Source organism: Dryas octopetala, chromosome 3 (assembly GCF_963921425.1).
Source record: "Dryas octopetala chromosome 3, drDryOcto1.1, whole genome shotgun sequence".
In the NCBI taxonomy this organism is placed as follows: Eukaryota; Viridiplantae; Streptophyta; class Magnoliopsida; order Rosales; family Rosaceae; genus Dryas; species Dryas octopetala.
In genome coordinates, this window is record NC_141368.1 from 12,926,655 (window position 1) to 12,941,173 (window position 14,519).

The 14,519-nt window shown below is 35.9% G+C and overlaps 1 protein-coding gene and 1 pseudogene across 2 annotated transcripts in view; both read left to right on the forward strand.

The window, feature by feature from the left end:
* LOC147291044 (putative disease resistance protein At1g50180) overlaps nucleotides 1-8,755 on the forward strand; it is a 48,771-nt pseudogene extending 40,016 nt beyond the window's left edge. The window contains exons 3-7 of the transcript XR_015121529.1: nucleotides 4,315-4,402; nucleotides 5,294-5,356; nucleotides 5,470-5,835; nucleotides 7,356-7,949; nucleotides 8,552-8,755. The product of XR_015121529.1 is annotated as a putative disease resistance protein At1g50180 (transcript). The remainder of the gene's footprint in view (nucleotides 1-4,314; nucleotides 4,403-5,293; nucleotides 5,357-5,469; nucleotides 5,836-7,355; nucleotides 7,950-8,551) is intronic.
* Nucleotides 574-4,330, forward strand: LOC147291049 (putative disease resistance protein At1g50180). Its single transcript, XM_086238709.1, has 2 exons — nucleotides 574-1,704; nucleotides 2,314-4,330. Exons 1-2 carry the CDS (start codon nucleotides 654-656, stop codon nucleotides 4,089-4,091), a joined length of 2,829 nt encoding a protein of 942 aa, XP_086094835.1. The 5' UTR covers nucleotides 574-653; the 3' UTR covers nucleotides 4,092-4,330.
* Nucleotides 8,756-14,519: the final 5,764 nt, after the last annotated feature.

The following is a 14,519-nucleotide window of genomic DNA, read 5'->3' on the forward strand; positions in this document are numbered from 1 at the left end:
TAATAACAATGGTGTTTTTTTTCTTTTTTTTACTAAATACAACTGAGAGTGACACTAATGTTGTCTCTCTCAAAAGAAAAAGTGACACATGTTGTCACTTATTTTTTTACTACCTCCAGAACTTGAAGTCTATGCAACTATGCAAGCACCATTAATTGGGTGATTTCAAGGACTGCGGTGATGGAATGCTATGGATGGGACTGCCCTGCCCCCCGTTTTGATGTGAGACTAGAGAGCCCCAATGCCATACGTTAAATGTGTGGTTCATCAGAAAAGCAAAAAAACAAAAATCAGGCCCTAATTGGTCAGTGTACGTTGTATCTTATCCCACGGACCCACTGTCAGAATTTTCTGCCGCTGCCAGCCATATGTTGCGTGCCCACTTGAGAGGTGGAATCAAAAAGTTTTGCAATAATTCAAGCGCGGGTAGATGAACGTTGATGAAAGACCCCACAAGAAGTTATAACGAAACTTCCTCACGTAACTTCACTTTCTCGGTGTAGATATCAAATTAATTAAAGAATATGTAAGGTGAACATCGATCAGTATATAAACAGAAGACGCTTTAATTCTACCTCCACTGCTGGTAACAACAATTCTATCAATCTCAAAAACTGAAGGAGAAAAAAGAAGCAGCTAGAACATCAGAGAATATGGCTGAGGCTGTTGTTGCAATTGTGGCTGAAGGGATCAAGCCTTTGGGAGAGTTCATCTTACAGCAAGCCAAGTTCTTTAGTGGAGTCAGCGGTCAAGTTGAGCTTGCACAGATGGAGCTACAATTGGTGCTGAGCTTCCTGAAAGATGCAGATGCAAGGCAAGCAGACAGTGAAGTTGTACGCACTTGTGTTGCAAATATTAGAGATGCTGCTTATGATTTGGACGATGCCATTCAAACTTTTTACTTGAAAGTGACTTCCAAGAAGGGAGGAAGTGTGATGATTGTTCTGAAAAGGTTTGCTTGCATCCCGAGAGAAGCAATTTATCTCAGTAAGATTGGGTCTAAAATTGAGACCATTACCACCAAACTGTCGAAGTTGAGGTCAAATTTGCAAAGTTATGACATAAGGGAAACAAGGGGGAGTGGAGGTGCCACTTCTTCTTTTGAGAGGCAACAAGAGCGAAGGCTAACTTATCCTCATGTTGTTGAACCCAATGTTGTTGGGTTAGAGGATGACGTAAAAATATTGTCTATGCAGTTGAGGAAAGAAGAAAAATGTCTCCAAGTGGTTTCTATTTGGGGAATGGGGGGTTCCGGAAAGACCACTCTTGCAAAACAAGTTTACCATCACGATGAAGTTAAGCGTCATTTTGATTGTTTTGCTTGGGTCTGTATATCTCAACAACATCAAGGAAAAGCTATTTTGGAAGAAATTCTTGTCAAACTAATTTCTGCTACCAAAGATCAAAGGGAAGAAATTGCAAAAATGAAGAAGGATGAAATAGCAGAGAAGCTTTGTATAACCCTACGAGAAAAGAAATGTTTAGTGGTCCTTGATGACATTTGGACCCTTGATGCATGGAACTCTTTAAAAGTTGGATTTCCACTCAATGGGGAATCAGAGAGTCGAATATTGCTCACCACTCGCAAAAATCAAGTAGCATCGCATGCAGAAAAAGTTTTCCTCTACCAACCTCGACCTCTAAATAGAGATGAAAGCTGGGAACTGTTTGAGAAGATAGCAAACATTGGAAGGGATTGTGCAGGTATTTTCTCATCCAATTTTTAGACATCTTTACTTTTCTTATTCATCAAGTGATAGAAACTATATATCACATGCATTCCATTTTTAAGAAAAGAAAGAAATCTTTGGAATTTTACAGTTTTTGAGAACTCTGATAGTTCCTATGAATTCATCACATTCTCTCACTGTCTCACATAAACATATATACATCAAAAGTCAAAATAGGTGGTGGACCTGCTATTCTCCACATATATATATATACACACACACTTCCACGAAGCTATATTAATTATTAGGGAAGACACAATATCGATGTATATATATATTAGAAGACACACGAAGCTATATATATATAACCTGCAATTCTCTTTCTGAATTCGTCTTGGAACCATTAGAAATCTCTATATTGTCGTGTATTTTTTTGCACTCCAAAAACTCTACCTCAAACACTCATTTTTATTTTCTAATTACCCATATCCATATGGTTAACAAAACTTAGAAACTTGAGTTTTCGTACTTTCAAAATCATTCAAGCAATGGATATTGATGATAGACTGTCATATTTATGTTTTTATACTGTGAAAATGCTAATATGAGAAATGCAGTTGATTTTGGTTTTTTATTTTAATAGACTCCGAAATTTATACAAAGAAGAAAGAACTAGGAGAGAAGATGCTTCAAAATTGTGTAGGTTTGCCATTAGCCATTACGGTGCTCGCAGGAATTCTAGCTCTAAAGGAAACAATTGATGAGTGGGAGATGGTGCATAGGAATGCTAATGTATTTATAAGGAGAGGCACAGCTCTGGAACAAAGATACAAAGGTCAAGAGTATGAAGGTGCATCATGGGTGTTGGCATTGAGTTATGATGACTTACCATATCTCTTAAAATTATGCTTTTTGTATTTAGGCCATTTTCCAGAGGATTTTGAGATATCAGTGAAAAGGTTGACTCAATTGTGGATTGCAGAAGGTTTTATATCTATGACACCGCAAAAACATGGTTTAGAGGAAGTAATGGAAGATGTATCATACAATTGCTTATGCGAGTTGGTGGAAAGGTGTATGGTTCAAGTTGGGAAATATGGTTGGACTAAGAGGATAAAAACATGTCGTCTTCATGACCTTATGCGAGACTTGTGCTTGTTAAAAGCGGAAGAGGAGAATTTTCTCCATATTGCCAATTTTTCTGCCACAGTAACCAAGGCAGCACCAATAATTGGTAAAGTCCGAAGGCTTGCCGTCAACTTGGACAAAGAAGTTTACAAATTAGTTCCCATGACAAGAGGTGGTCACGTGAGGTCTCTTTTATACTTTACTCCACCAGTGTCTCTCCCATACTGGAATAAACAATTAATGAGATCACTGTTCAAGGACTTCAAATTGCTTCGAGTTTTGAAGTTTGAAGGTATGCGGGGTATGCGGGGAAACATATGGCTACCAAGTGAAATTGGGAGTCTAGTTCACTTACGATTTCTAAGTCTAAAGAATAGTTATGGTATAAAAGGGTTACCATCATCTGTAGGTAACTTGGTATGTATGCAAACTCTAGATTTACATTGTCGTTGTCGGGGATCGATGGTCATCCCCAATGTGATATGGAAGCTGGAACAATTGAGACATTTATATTTACCCAGATTTTACCGAGTCAAAGGTATATTTAAAGTAGTATTGCGATTGGGTACTCTCGGCAATTTGCAGACGTTAGTAAATGTTAAGAGCTCCAATTGGGATTTGAAAGATGTTGCTGGACTAAGCAATCTTAGAAAATTGGACATGAAAGTGGCAGCAGACACACCCTTGGAAGAGTTGGAGGAAGTCTTGGAATCTGCGAGCATCACATTTAGGAGTCTTCGGTCTCTATCTGTGGAGTCTAGAAATGCAGAGGTATTACAAAGGATGGTATTAAGCTGTCCTCATATATACAAGCTGAAACTGGACGGGCCAATCAAGGAGATACCGGAAGACCTCCAGCGTTATCCAAACCTGACCAAGATACAGCTGTTTGAAACTGATCTCAAGGAAGAGCAGATAAAAATACTGGAGAAGCTGCCACACTTAAGAATGCTTGACCTTAGGATTAATGAAAGTATCCATTCATTGGTTTGCTCCCAAGGAGGCTTTCCTCATCTTGAATTTCTTTCTCTTGATTCTTTATATGAATTAAAGGAGTGGAGGGTGGAGAAAGGAGCCATGCTTAGTCTCTGCAGATTGCACATTGAATATTGTACAGAACTGAGGGAAGTTCCAGATGGGCTTCAGTATGTTACGACCCTCAAGGAATTAAGCATCGAAGACATGCCTCTTACATTCTGCAGTAGGCTTGGGGAAGGAGGAGAGGATTTCTACAAAATCAAACACGTGCCTTCTCTAATTACATCCCATGGATTGAGAATATGCGGGCTATAATAGTCTTTATAGATTGGAATGAGAAATATTTTAATTTCTATTTCTTTTTTTCTCTTTTTCATGAGAAAAATGAACTAATTGAATTGATTTTTACTCTTTTCTAATTGAGTTTTTTTTTGGTCAACATAATATAGAATTTTTTTATATCTTAATTCTAAAGTAGAATTATTTTTTTATATTTTATTTTATCTCATTTCATTTTGTTTTTTTATATATTTATTAGTTGCAAGCAAAGCAAGACACGAGGCTCAACACTGCTTTCCCCCTTCCTCACATGTGGAGGCAGCTCTGCTTCTAAAGTTTCCTTTCTGGTACGAACAATCACAAAATTTTTTAGATTTTAGATTCTTCCATTTCTCAGCTGCCAAACAGAAACTTTGGTCTCTTTTGTTCAGCTCAAGACTGGAAATGAAAATTGTGCGTTTTTTGTATTTTAAAAATGGTTGTAAAATGACCCTATTTGATTGGAAATGAAAATTGTGAATATTAATGACCGTGGAACTGAAATTTGGTGCACTAATTGGGGTTAGTCTTTTATTATTTTCGTATTTGTAGGTTTGTTTAGGTTGGATTTTAGCTTTTTAAACAAAATGTAGAATACAATCTCGTTACCATTTGTAAAAAAATGAATTTTTCCTTTTCAAGGTTCCCCTAGGCAAAAAAAAAAATAAATAAATAAATATTAAATTGAGAGTGTTTTCATTTGGTCTATTCTATTAGCTATAATCATGAAATGGATTTCCATTAAACTCTGTGCATTGAGGTATCAAGAGGGCTAGCCTTGATGAATTCAGAGTTCCATCTTAAAATGAAGTAGAAATTGAAATAACAAGAACCCTTAGCATTGTGATGGTCATTCCTTTTATGAGTTTTTTGTTTTGCATATCATATTCTCGAACACTTAGTTGTATGATGTGTTGGCATTTACTTTTGTTACTGTGGAGTGTGGGATGTTCCCTTCTCCTTTTTTCGTTTCTTTTCCTTTTTGTTGTTGTTTATTGGAGGCCCATTGGGTCCATAGGCCACACTGCATCTCTAAGGCCCCCATCCCCACATTGCCAACTATTCTATCTTGCATCTTCTGAGTTCAAATTCATCTTTCTAGTAATACTTATACAACAATGCTCTTGTTAATTTTCTTTAGAACTGTTAGAATGAGGTAATTATATTAGTATTGGCTTGATATCATATTTTACCTGTAGATGGGAGATCATCCTGATGAATCTTGGACAGGTTCCCAAGTAAACATGGCTGCAGATGCAAAGGTTGATTTGTCCAGAGGAGATCCTGTTTGGGATTCTGTTGTGGGGATGTGGACCCCCATACTTTTGATTCTGGTTTTGTTTCTATGGTTTCTGATTCTCTGGTTTATTTGCAGATGCTAGGAGAGATTTTAGTAAGGGGGGTCACACTGTCAAGTCCAGGATTTGCTGTGTCTAGTATGGAAGTTTGTTTGGAATGCTTTCTCGAGACTCAGTTTTGGAAGGCATAGTGATTCCCCAACTATGGTTTTCACAACTAGTCGTTCTGATGTCTGAAATGTGCAGTATACGTGCAACTATTTTGCGAGTAATCATGCTTAGTGAGGCACTAAATGAGGTGAATTTGTCGAGAACTGACCGCAGTTCCAGATGGAAAAGGAGAGTTGGGTTCGAGCACATTTGTCACATGGTGTCACAGCTCAACACCGCTTTCTTCCTTCCTCACATGTGTCAGCGGCTTTGCTTCTAAAGCTTCCTTTCAGGTACTAAGAATCAGGAAATTTTGGTTCTCATATAATTTCAATGGGCTGGGTGAAGCTTATATATGTAGACTGCTAATATAATTCATTTCCGATACTGGGTCTTGTATTCTATTTTCTGGGTCGTTAAGAATTCATCTCATTTAAGTCAAAAAGGGATACACTCAGGTGAGAGAGACGATTTTAGTTTCTTGCATTTTCTCACCTGCCAAACAGAAACTTTGGTCTATTTTCTTTAGCTCAACTTCATTTTTTGGGATTTTTGTAAACTAAGGAAAGAAAATAATTGATATTAAATTTAGAGTGTTTTACATGCTTTTACTCTGCTTCATTAACCCTATTTGACCATAAAAATTCATGAACCTTCCAGAAAATCCCTTACAACCTCAGTTTATGCACCAAATCATCAGAAAAGCACAGATGAAAATCATGAAATAGTTTAAGCTGTTAAACTTGAACATCTTGGATGAAAGTGAGATTTCAATAGTGGCCCCCTCATTCAACAATCTGGATTCTAGTAACAAGTGCCAAAAGATAAAGGTACACGAGATCCCCTTGTTTAAAGCATTTGATTCTAGTAAAGTATCCATTTTAACCCCGTCTAAAGGACGTGGATTTAGTCATGCACTTGTTTACCGAAAGTGTGATTTTTTAATACCAATTGCTTCTAAAATCTGCTATACAAACTTCATAAACAATAAAATCAATTCCCCAAACATTGACGTAGTTTGCTTCTTTGATTTTGAATGATGCATGGCGTCGGATGTTGCTTATTTACAAAATAAAGCTAGGGATTTATATACATCATATATACATATTTAATTAGTTTGTTCTTATCAGATTAGCTATTACTCTAGTAGTTCATTTGGTCTATTCTATTAGCTACTATTTGAGTTGACTTTTATGTATTAGGATGCTAGAGCTGTATCATTAAATGGATTTCCACTATATTCTCTGTGCATTGAGGTATCAACAGAGCTAGCCTTGATTATATAGGTTATTGCATGATTCGAGCTGGACATTCATTAAACACCTTGATTCTTCCCAGATGATTTGTGATGAATAATTGTAAATCTAATGATTTTAATAGAATGATACGAAAGCTCACATGAAAACAAAAGAATTATAAACAACAATGCTGTTATGATAGCGTTTGATCTATGCGTATGACAATATGTCCATATCTTAGATTGTGTTTTCCTCCTATTTGTGTTTAACTGGGCCAAAAACTTAAATTGTCATCTGTATGATCAATTTGAGTTTCAGATATTGTCTGTTATATTCATGATCATTTTGTGTAATACCTGATCCAAATAAACTGAGAGTGAATGAAATTAAAGTAGATTGCAACTGGCTGGTTCCTTACCAAGATTACCAACTAAGTTATCATGCATCTTCTGAGATGATTCGTTCATATTCATCTTTGTAGTAATACAACACTGCCATTGTTAATTTTCTTTAGAACTGGTAGCATGAGATAATTAGGATTTCAGTATTGACTTGATATCATTTTTTACTTGCAGACGGGAAGATCATCCTGATGAATCTCGTTCAAGTTCTCAAGCAAATATGGCTGCAGATGCAACAGTTCACATCATTAATACTTCTTTGGAGGCTGATGACTCAATGAACAAAGTTCTGTCTTTGATTTGTCCAGAGGATTCACCTTCAAGCAGTGGGGCTCAGAGTCCTTGAAACTCATGCTCAGTGGGGCATTCTGTTGGGGATATGGACCCCCATACTCTAGTCAGGTCCAGGATTTTTTGTTTGATAGGGAACAAGATGAAAGAGGTCGATTTCTATTTCACGTTGATGTGGTGAGTATCCCTTCCAACATGTTGTCTACTAGCATTGCTGAATTAATTAAGTATGGCACAAGTGAAGATAGTGGAAATGTGTTTTGGAATGGTTTCTCTTGACGCAATTTTGGAAGGCATAGTGATTCAGCTATGGTTTTCACAACTAGTTGTGCTGATGGCTTGGGATCCCATGACAGATGGCGCATTGATTTTAATGTCAATCTCAATTATGGAGTTGATCATGATTCTGGAAACTCTCACAGTCTCACTCTAGAAATAGTTGCTGAAGTGGACGCCATTGGCAATGCAAGATATGTGGTAATATCTACTATCCCAACCACTTTTGTCTTCTAAAGCATCTTCTTGAAAAATATGTGCTGGTAGTTCTCTAGTAATGGCATGAAAATCTAAATTTCAGATGCCCTGAAAATTCTGCTTTTAGATAAACATTGCCTTCGTCATGATGGTGTAGTTCTAGATTCTGAAAATCCAAATTTCATTGTGCTGGGTATTATATATTCTCATTAATGAAATGAATTAAAACCTGCATTATATACCTTCCTTAGATATCCAATTATAAAGATTGAGTGAGATTCAGTTTTAAAATGCTTTACAAATGTAAGATACTTTTTGTGCTGAGGATTGCTTGTGACTTGTGAGCATACAGTTCTTTGCAAATAATTTGTGCCTGTGGAACTAGTAACCATTTCTCCTATTGTCATCTTCTTATTCTGGATTATTCATTATGTTGACTTATCTTCTAACATCTCTTCTGAAGCACTACGGGTGATGCAATTAATGACAGCATTTATGTTTTTGAATTGTCGTCTATTTCTTGTTCTGTGTGTGGTATACTTTGCAGATTTTACAATTTACACCTGTGGTATGCCTCGTCGTAATTCCAAATTTTAATTTTACAGCTTTCATAAAGGCTACATGGTGGGTGGTGTTGACGAGAGTCTCTCTCGACAAGTGAGTTCCTGAGATGTCTTCCTGTGCATCTGGGCTCCATGCTGATGGTACATGCTCCTGTGAATCATTCTTGATGGCTGAAATGTCCAGTATTCATGCTCCTGCGTATGTATGACAATATGTCCATCATATCTTAGATTGTGTTTTCCTCCTATTTTTGTATAACTGGGCCAAAAACTTAAATTGTCATTTGTGTGGTCAATTTAAGTTTCAGATTTGTCTGTTATGTTCAATTTGTGCAATACCTGATCCAAATAAACTGATAATGAATGAAATTAAAATTAGATTGAAACTGGTTGGTAGAAGCTTCTGCCAGCTCTGGCTGTTGACATGTGTGTTGTCTAGCAGCCTTTTCTTAATGCTAATTATGTTTGAGCATGAATATTCAGAATTCCCTCTTAAAATGATGTAGACAAATTGAATTAATGAGAACCTTTAGTATTCCATCTTAAAACTTTTTACTGATTAATTCCTCATACTTATAATATATTCCTAGCTAGTGTATGCATGTATCTTGATTAATTAGGGACAAACATTACAAGTGACTTCAACAACTAAAATTTTTACGTTTTTTAGAAAAATTTTCCCTATAAAATTGATTGTTACTTTAGTGTGAGCTCGATCAGATTCCATAATGATCAAGGTTTCAGTCTATCTACTCAACTCAAACCTCACCAATGGAACTAACCGTCTAGGCCACAGATAGATGGCTCATAATCATCTAGACCATTGTAGCATAGCTGATTACTTAATAAGAACAATTTAGATTCTATCCTGCCAACACCTCATACAGCTGCTTAAGTTAAGCAACTTTTACAAGCTGCTCTCCTTCAGACATTTCATCTGCTTTTCTGAATGCAGAAAGAAATCACATTTGCCATTTAACCAATAATGTGAGAATTTTCTAACATTACTCCAACTCAACTCACTATTTTATCAATGAAGTCTCTGTCTTTCATTATGTTCATGGCTCGTACAATAAATGATAGTAAAATTTCTTCATATCAACAGATACGAATAATACGAACGTGATCGCCAGTAACTATCTTTACGAACATCATAATGCCTCAACAAGTAGACAAAATAAACAAATGGTTGAAGCACAACAACACAGAAAAAACAAGCGCCGGCCACCCGTCAAGTCCCTCCTTTCTTCTAAATACGACAGCGAAATCAACGACACCCCATTTGTGGGTCAATGAGATTGGCAAAAATGGATTGGAAGATTAAAGAGAAATTTAATTCAATAACCCACTTTTCCTCCCACATTATTTTTATAGCCCAACTTTTCAAATGGGAGATAGAAAGAGTGTTTTTACATTTTTTTCAAAATTAATTGTGGGTGTAAAAATAAGGTAGGATGGACAAATAAGACAAATGAGTGAAAATATAAGCACTCATAAGTTTTAGGTGATTAAATTAGACAACTAAAGTCTCATATGATCGATAATGGCCAAAATTAAAAAAAGTCCCATATGATAAAGTGAGATTTCAAAAAGTTTGGAGGACAAAATAATAATTAAGTCTAACTTTTAATATGATGATCATGTGACATTTCATTCAATTAACTTTAGGTAAGACCAAATTGCAATCTTAATAAATTACAGGGTTGTGAATCATGTGATTGTTAAATTAGGAGGAGGAGGAGGACTTAAGTGAATACTAACTATAGGGACACACAAAAAAAAAAAAAAAAATCCCCCAAAGAATATTAATATAAGAATGCAGATAGGGTCTAGTTTCAAAGATTGGATCATCTCCCACATAAAAAATTTTAAAAACAATGAAGAAAGTAAAATACAAGAAAAGAAGCTAGCGTTCAACAAATATAGAGAAAGACTCAAAGTTAATTGGGAAATAATAAATTTTAATAAAATAATAAAAATGCATTGATATAGGGGGCTTCGTTTCTTAAGTTTGACTTGGCTCTTATGGTTGAATGTACGTGATGAGGTCTAGTGTTCCAAAGATTCCATCTCCAAATTCCAACTCACAATAGGAATTTTTTTTTTAAAATGTAGATGAAAATATAAAGAAAGACTCATGAAAGATGAAAAGATAATAAAATACTGATAAATTTAGAGTTCATAGTAGAATACAAACGAAGACTCAGATGTGGAAAAAAAAAAAAAAACAAATTGTTGAGGGTGTGTATTTTCATTACTTAGGGATATATTGAGCAAATTTGGTGGTTCAATACTTCTATTGGGCCATATCACATGAGTTGATGGGAGCTGCAGCCTGCAGCCTTGCTACTGAATTTCCATCAAGAGGGTATCGAGTTTGCTATTGATAAGGGTATTGAGTTTTCCATATCATATGAGTTTGATACTGAACCGCCGGCAACCTTGCCAACAGCGGGGGTGGCTGAGGGTGTGGTCGGGGTGAGGACAGAGAGGGACAGAAGAAAGAGAGAAATGGAGAGAGGAGAGAGACCAAAGGGAGAAAGGAACAGAGGAGAGAGAGGAAGGAGAGAGAATAGGAGGCGCGGGCATAGGGCGGCGCCGGTGATGGTGGGGTCGGGGTGGGTGTGGACCTAGAGGTGGTGATGGATGGTTTGAGGTGTGTAATGAGGGTATTATGGTCATTTGGGTTAGAGGTTAGAATTGTAATTTAATAAAGAGAAATTTGCACAGATACCATCCAGATTATAGAAGGTGTGTGCATTTACCACCCAAACAAAAAAATTTTACAAATTGCCACCCAGACTTTGTGTCGTGTAGTAATGTGGCACCTCCGTCACATTCCGTCCATTATTATGTTAAATGTTAAGGGTGTTTTTCGTAAAATCATATATAAGGGCTTTAGAAAAAAAAAATCTCATAAAAATATTTATTTAAAACTAAAATTTTGAAAAATAAAAATAATTAATTAAACCTAACCTTCCCCTTCCCCTTCCTCACCCAGTCCATAACCCAAAAGAGCATAGGAGGAATTGCTTCCATTTTGGTCTGTCAAAAGCCGGCGTCGGCGTCACCTCCCAAAAGCTGACAGATTTGCCTTGTATATCCTCTCATCCACTCTCTCCCTTCTCGATCTTTTTCCGTCTTTATTCTTCTTCTTTTTCTTCTCTCTCTCTCTCACGACATTATACCACCCAGCCCTACCCCTGCCGCCCTTCCTCCTCTTTCAATTGCTCCCGATATGACGCCGTCTTCTCCGCATTGAATCAGATTTGCAATGAGGAAGAGAGAGAGAGAAGATGGGAGAGTGGTGGGGGGAGGGTTGAAGATCGGCCGACACCGAAAAATGGTTGGGGTTGGGACTGGTTGCAATCATGTTGGGGGAGGAGGGGTTATTATTATTATTTTTTTTGGACTGAGGGGTGGGGCTACATTAGGTGTGTTCTTTAATTTTTAATTTTTTAAATTTGATTAAACTTTAAAACTAATATATTTGTTAAAGAAAAATGAGTGAGAAAAAACTTTAATTTTTAAAATTTTTATTTAAGGGTAAAATAGGAAGTTTGGTGAAAAAATATGATGATTTAATAAAAAATGTCACCTAGGTGCCACATTGCTACACGGTATAAATTAAGTTTGGGTGGCAATTAGTAAAAATTTGTTGTTAGGGTGGTAAATGCACGCACCCCTTATAGTCTGAGTGATATTTGTGTAAATTTTTTATTTCTCTTTAATAAATGAGGAGGAAGGTGTGCAATAAGAGAAAAATGGGTGTGCAAATAGCCGCACTCTAATAATTAAGTCTTTTTTATATGATGATCATGTAACATTTTAGTTAATTAACTTTACGTAAGACCAAATTGCAATCTTAATAAATTACAAGGTTGTGAATCATGTGATTGTCAAATTAGGAGGAGCAGGACTTAAGTGAATACTAACTATAGGGATAAAAAAAAATATCGCCCAAAGAATATTAATATAAGAATGAAGATAGGGTCTAGTTTCAAAGATTGGATCATCTCCCACATAAAAAAATTAAAAAACAATGAAGGAAGTAATATACAAGAAAAGAAGCGTTCAACAAATATAGAGAAAGACTCAAAGTTAATTGGGAAATAATAAATTTTAATAAAATAATGAAAATGCATTGATATAGGGGCCTTCATTTCTTAAGTTTGACTTGGCTCTTATGGGCCATATCAACCATATTTCCTAATTAATTTTAATAAAATAATGAAAATGCATTGATATAGGAGTTTTCATTTCTTAAGTTTGACTTGGTTCTTATGGGATCTTAAGTTTGACTTGGCTCTTATGGGATATGGTAGATATCTCATAAGAGCCAAGTCAAACTTATGAAATGAAGGCCCCTATATCAATGCATTTTCATTATTTTATTAAACTTTATTATTTCCCAATTAACTTTGAGTCTTTCTCTATATTTGTTGAAGGCTTCTTTTTTTGTATATCACTTTCTTCACTGTTTTTTAAATTTTTATGTGGGAGATGATCCAATCTTTAAAACTGGACCCTATCTGCATTCTTATATTAATATTCTTTGGGCGATATGTTTTTTTTATCCCTATAGTTAGTATTCACTTAAAGTCCTCCTCCTCCTAATTTGACAATCACATGATTCACAACCTTGTAATTTATTAAGATTGCAGTTTGGTCTTACGAAAAGTTAATTGACTAAAATGTTACATGATCATCATATAAAAAAGACTTAATTATTAGAGTGCGGCTATTTGCACACTCTTCCCCCTCATTTATTAAAGAGAAATAAGAAATTTACACAAATATCACTCAAACTATAAGGGGTGTGTGCATTTACCACCCAAACAACAAATTAATTTTTACTAATTGCCACCCACACTTAATTTATACCATGTAGCAATGTGGCACCTAGTTGACAAGACATCTTTTGTTAAATCATCATATTTTTTCACCAAACTTCCTATTTTAACCTTAAATAAAAATTTTAAAAATTAAAGTTTTTTCTCACTCATTTTGTTTTAACAAATATATTAGTTTTAAAGTTTAATCAAATTAAAAAAATTAAAAATTAAAGAACACACCAAATGTAATCCCACCCCTCAGTCCAAAATAATAATAATAATAATAATAATAACCCCTCCTCCCCCAACATGATTGCAGCCAATCCTAACCCCAACCATTTTCCGGCGTCGGCCGATCTTCAACCCTCCCCCCACCACTCTCCCATCTTCTCTCTCTCTCTTCCTCATTGAAAATCTGATTAAATGCGGAGAAGACGGTGTCGTACCGGGAGCAACTGAAAGAGGCGGAGGGGGAGGGGCGGGGCTGGGTGGTATAATGTCGTGAGAGAGAGAGAGAGAGAGGGAAAAAGATCGAGAAGGGATAGAGTGGAGGGGAGGATATACAATGCAAATTTGTCAGCTTTTGGGACGACGCCGTGGCCGGCTTTTGACGGACCAAAATGGAAGCAATTCCTCCTTTGCTCTTTTGGGTTAGGGGCTGGGTGGGGAAAGGGAAGGTTAGGTTTAATTAATTATTTTTAATTTTTCAAAATTTTAGTTTTAAATAAATATTTTTATGAGATTTTTTTTTTTTCTAAAACCTTTATATATGATTTTACGAAAACACTTTAAGATTTTAACAGAATAACTGACGGAATGTGATGGAGGTGCCACATTATTACACGACACAAAGTCTGGGTGGCAATTAGTAAAATTTTTTTGTTTGGGTGGTAAATGCACACACCCCTTATAATCTGGATGGTATTTGTGCAAATTTCTCTTTATTAAATTACAATTCTAACCCCTAACCCAAATGACCATAATACCCTCATTACACACCTCAAACCACCCATCACTATCTCATTAAACAAGACATGCAAAGGTGCTAGTGGTAGCTGTTTCCTATATTATTTATTTTTTTCAACCAATATATTAAAACAAAAAGTAATCCACATATATGGTGCATGTTAGTGTATTTTATATACGGTGCCATTATTGCCATCTGAAGTATTATT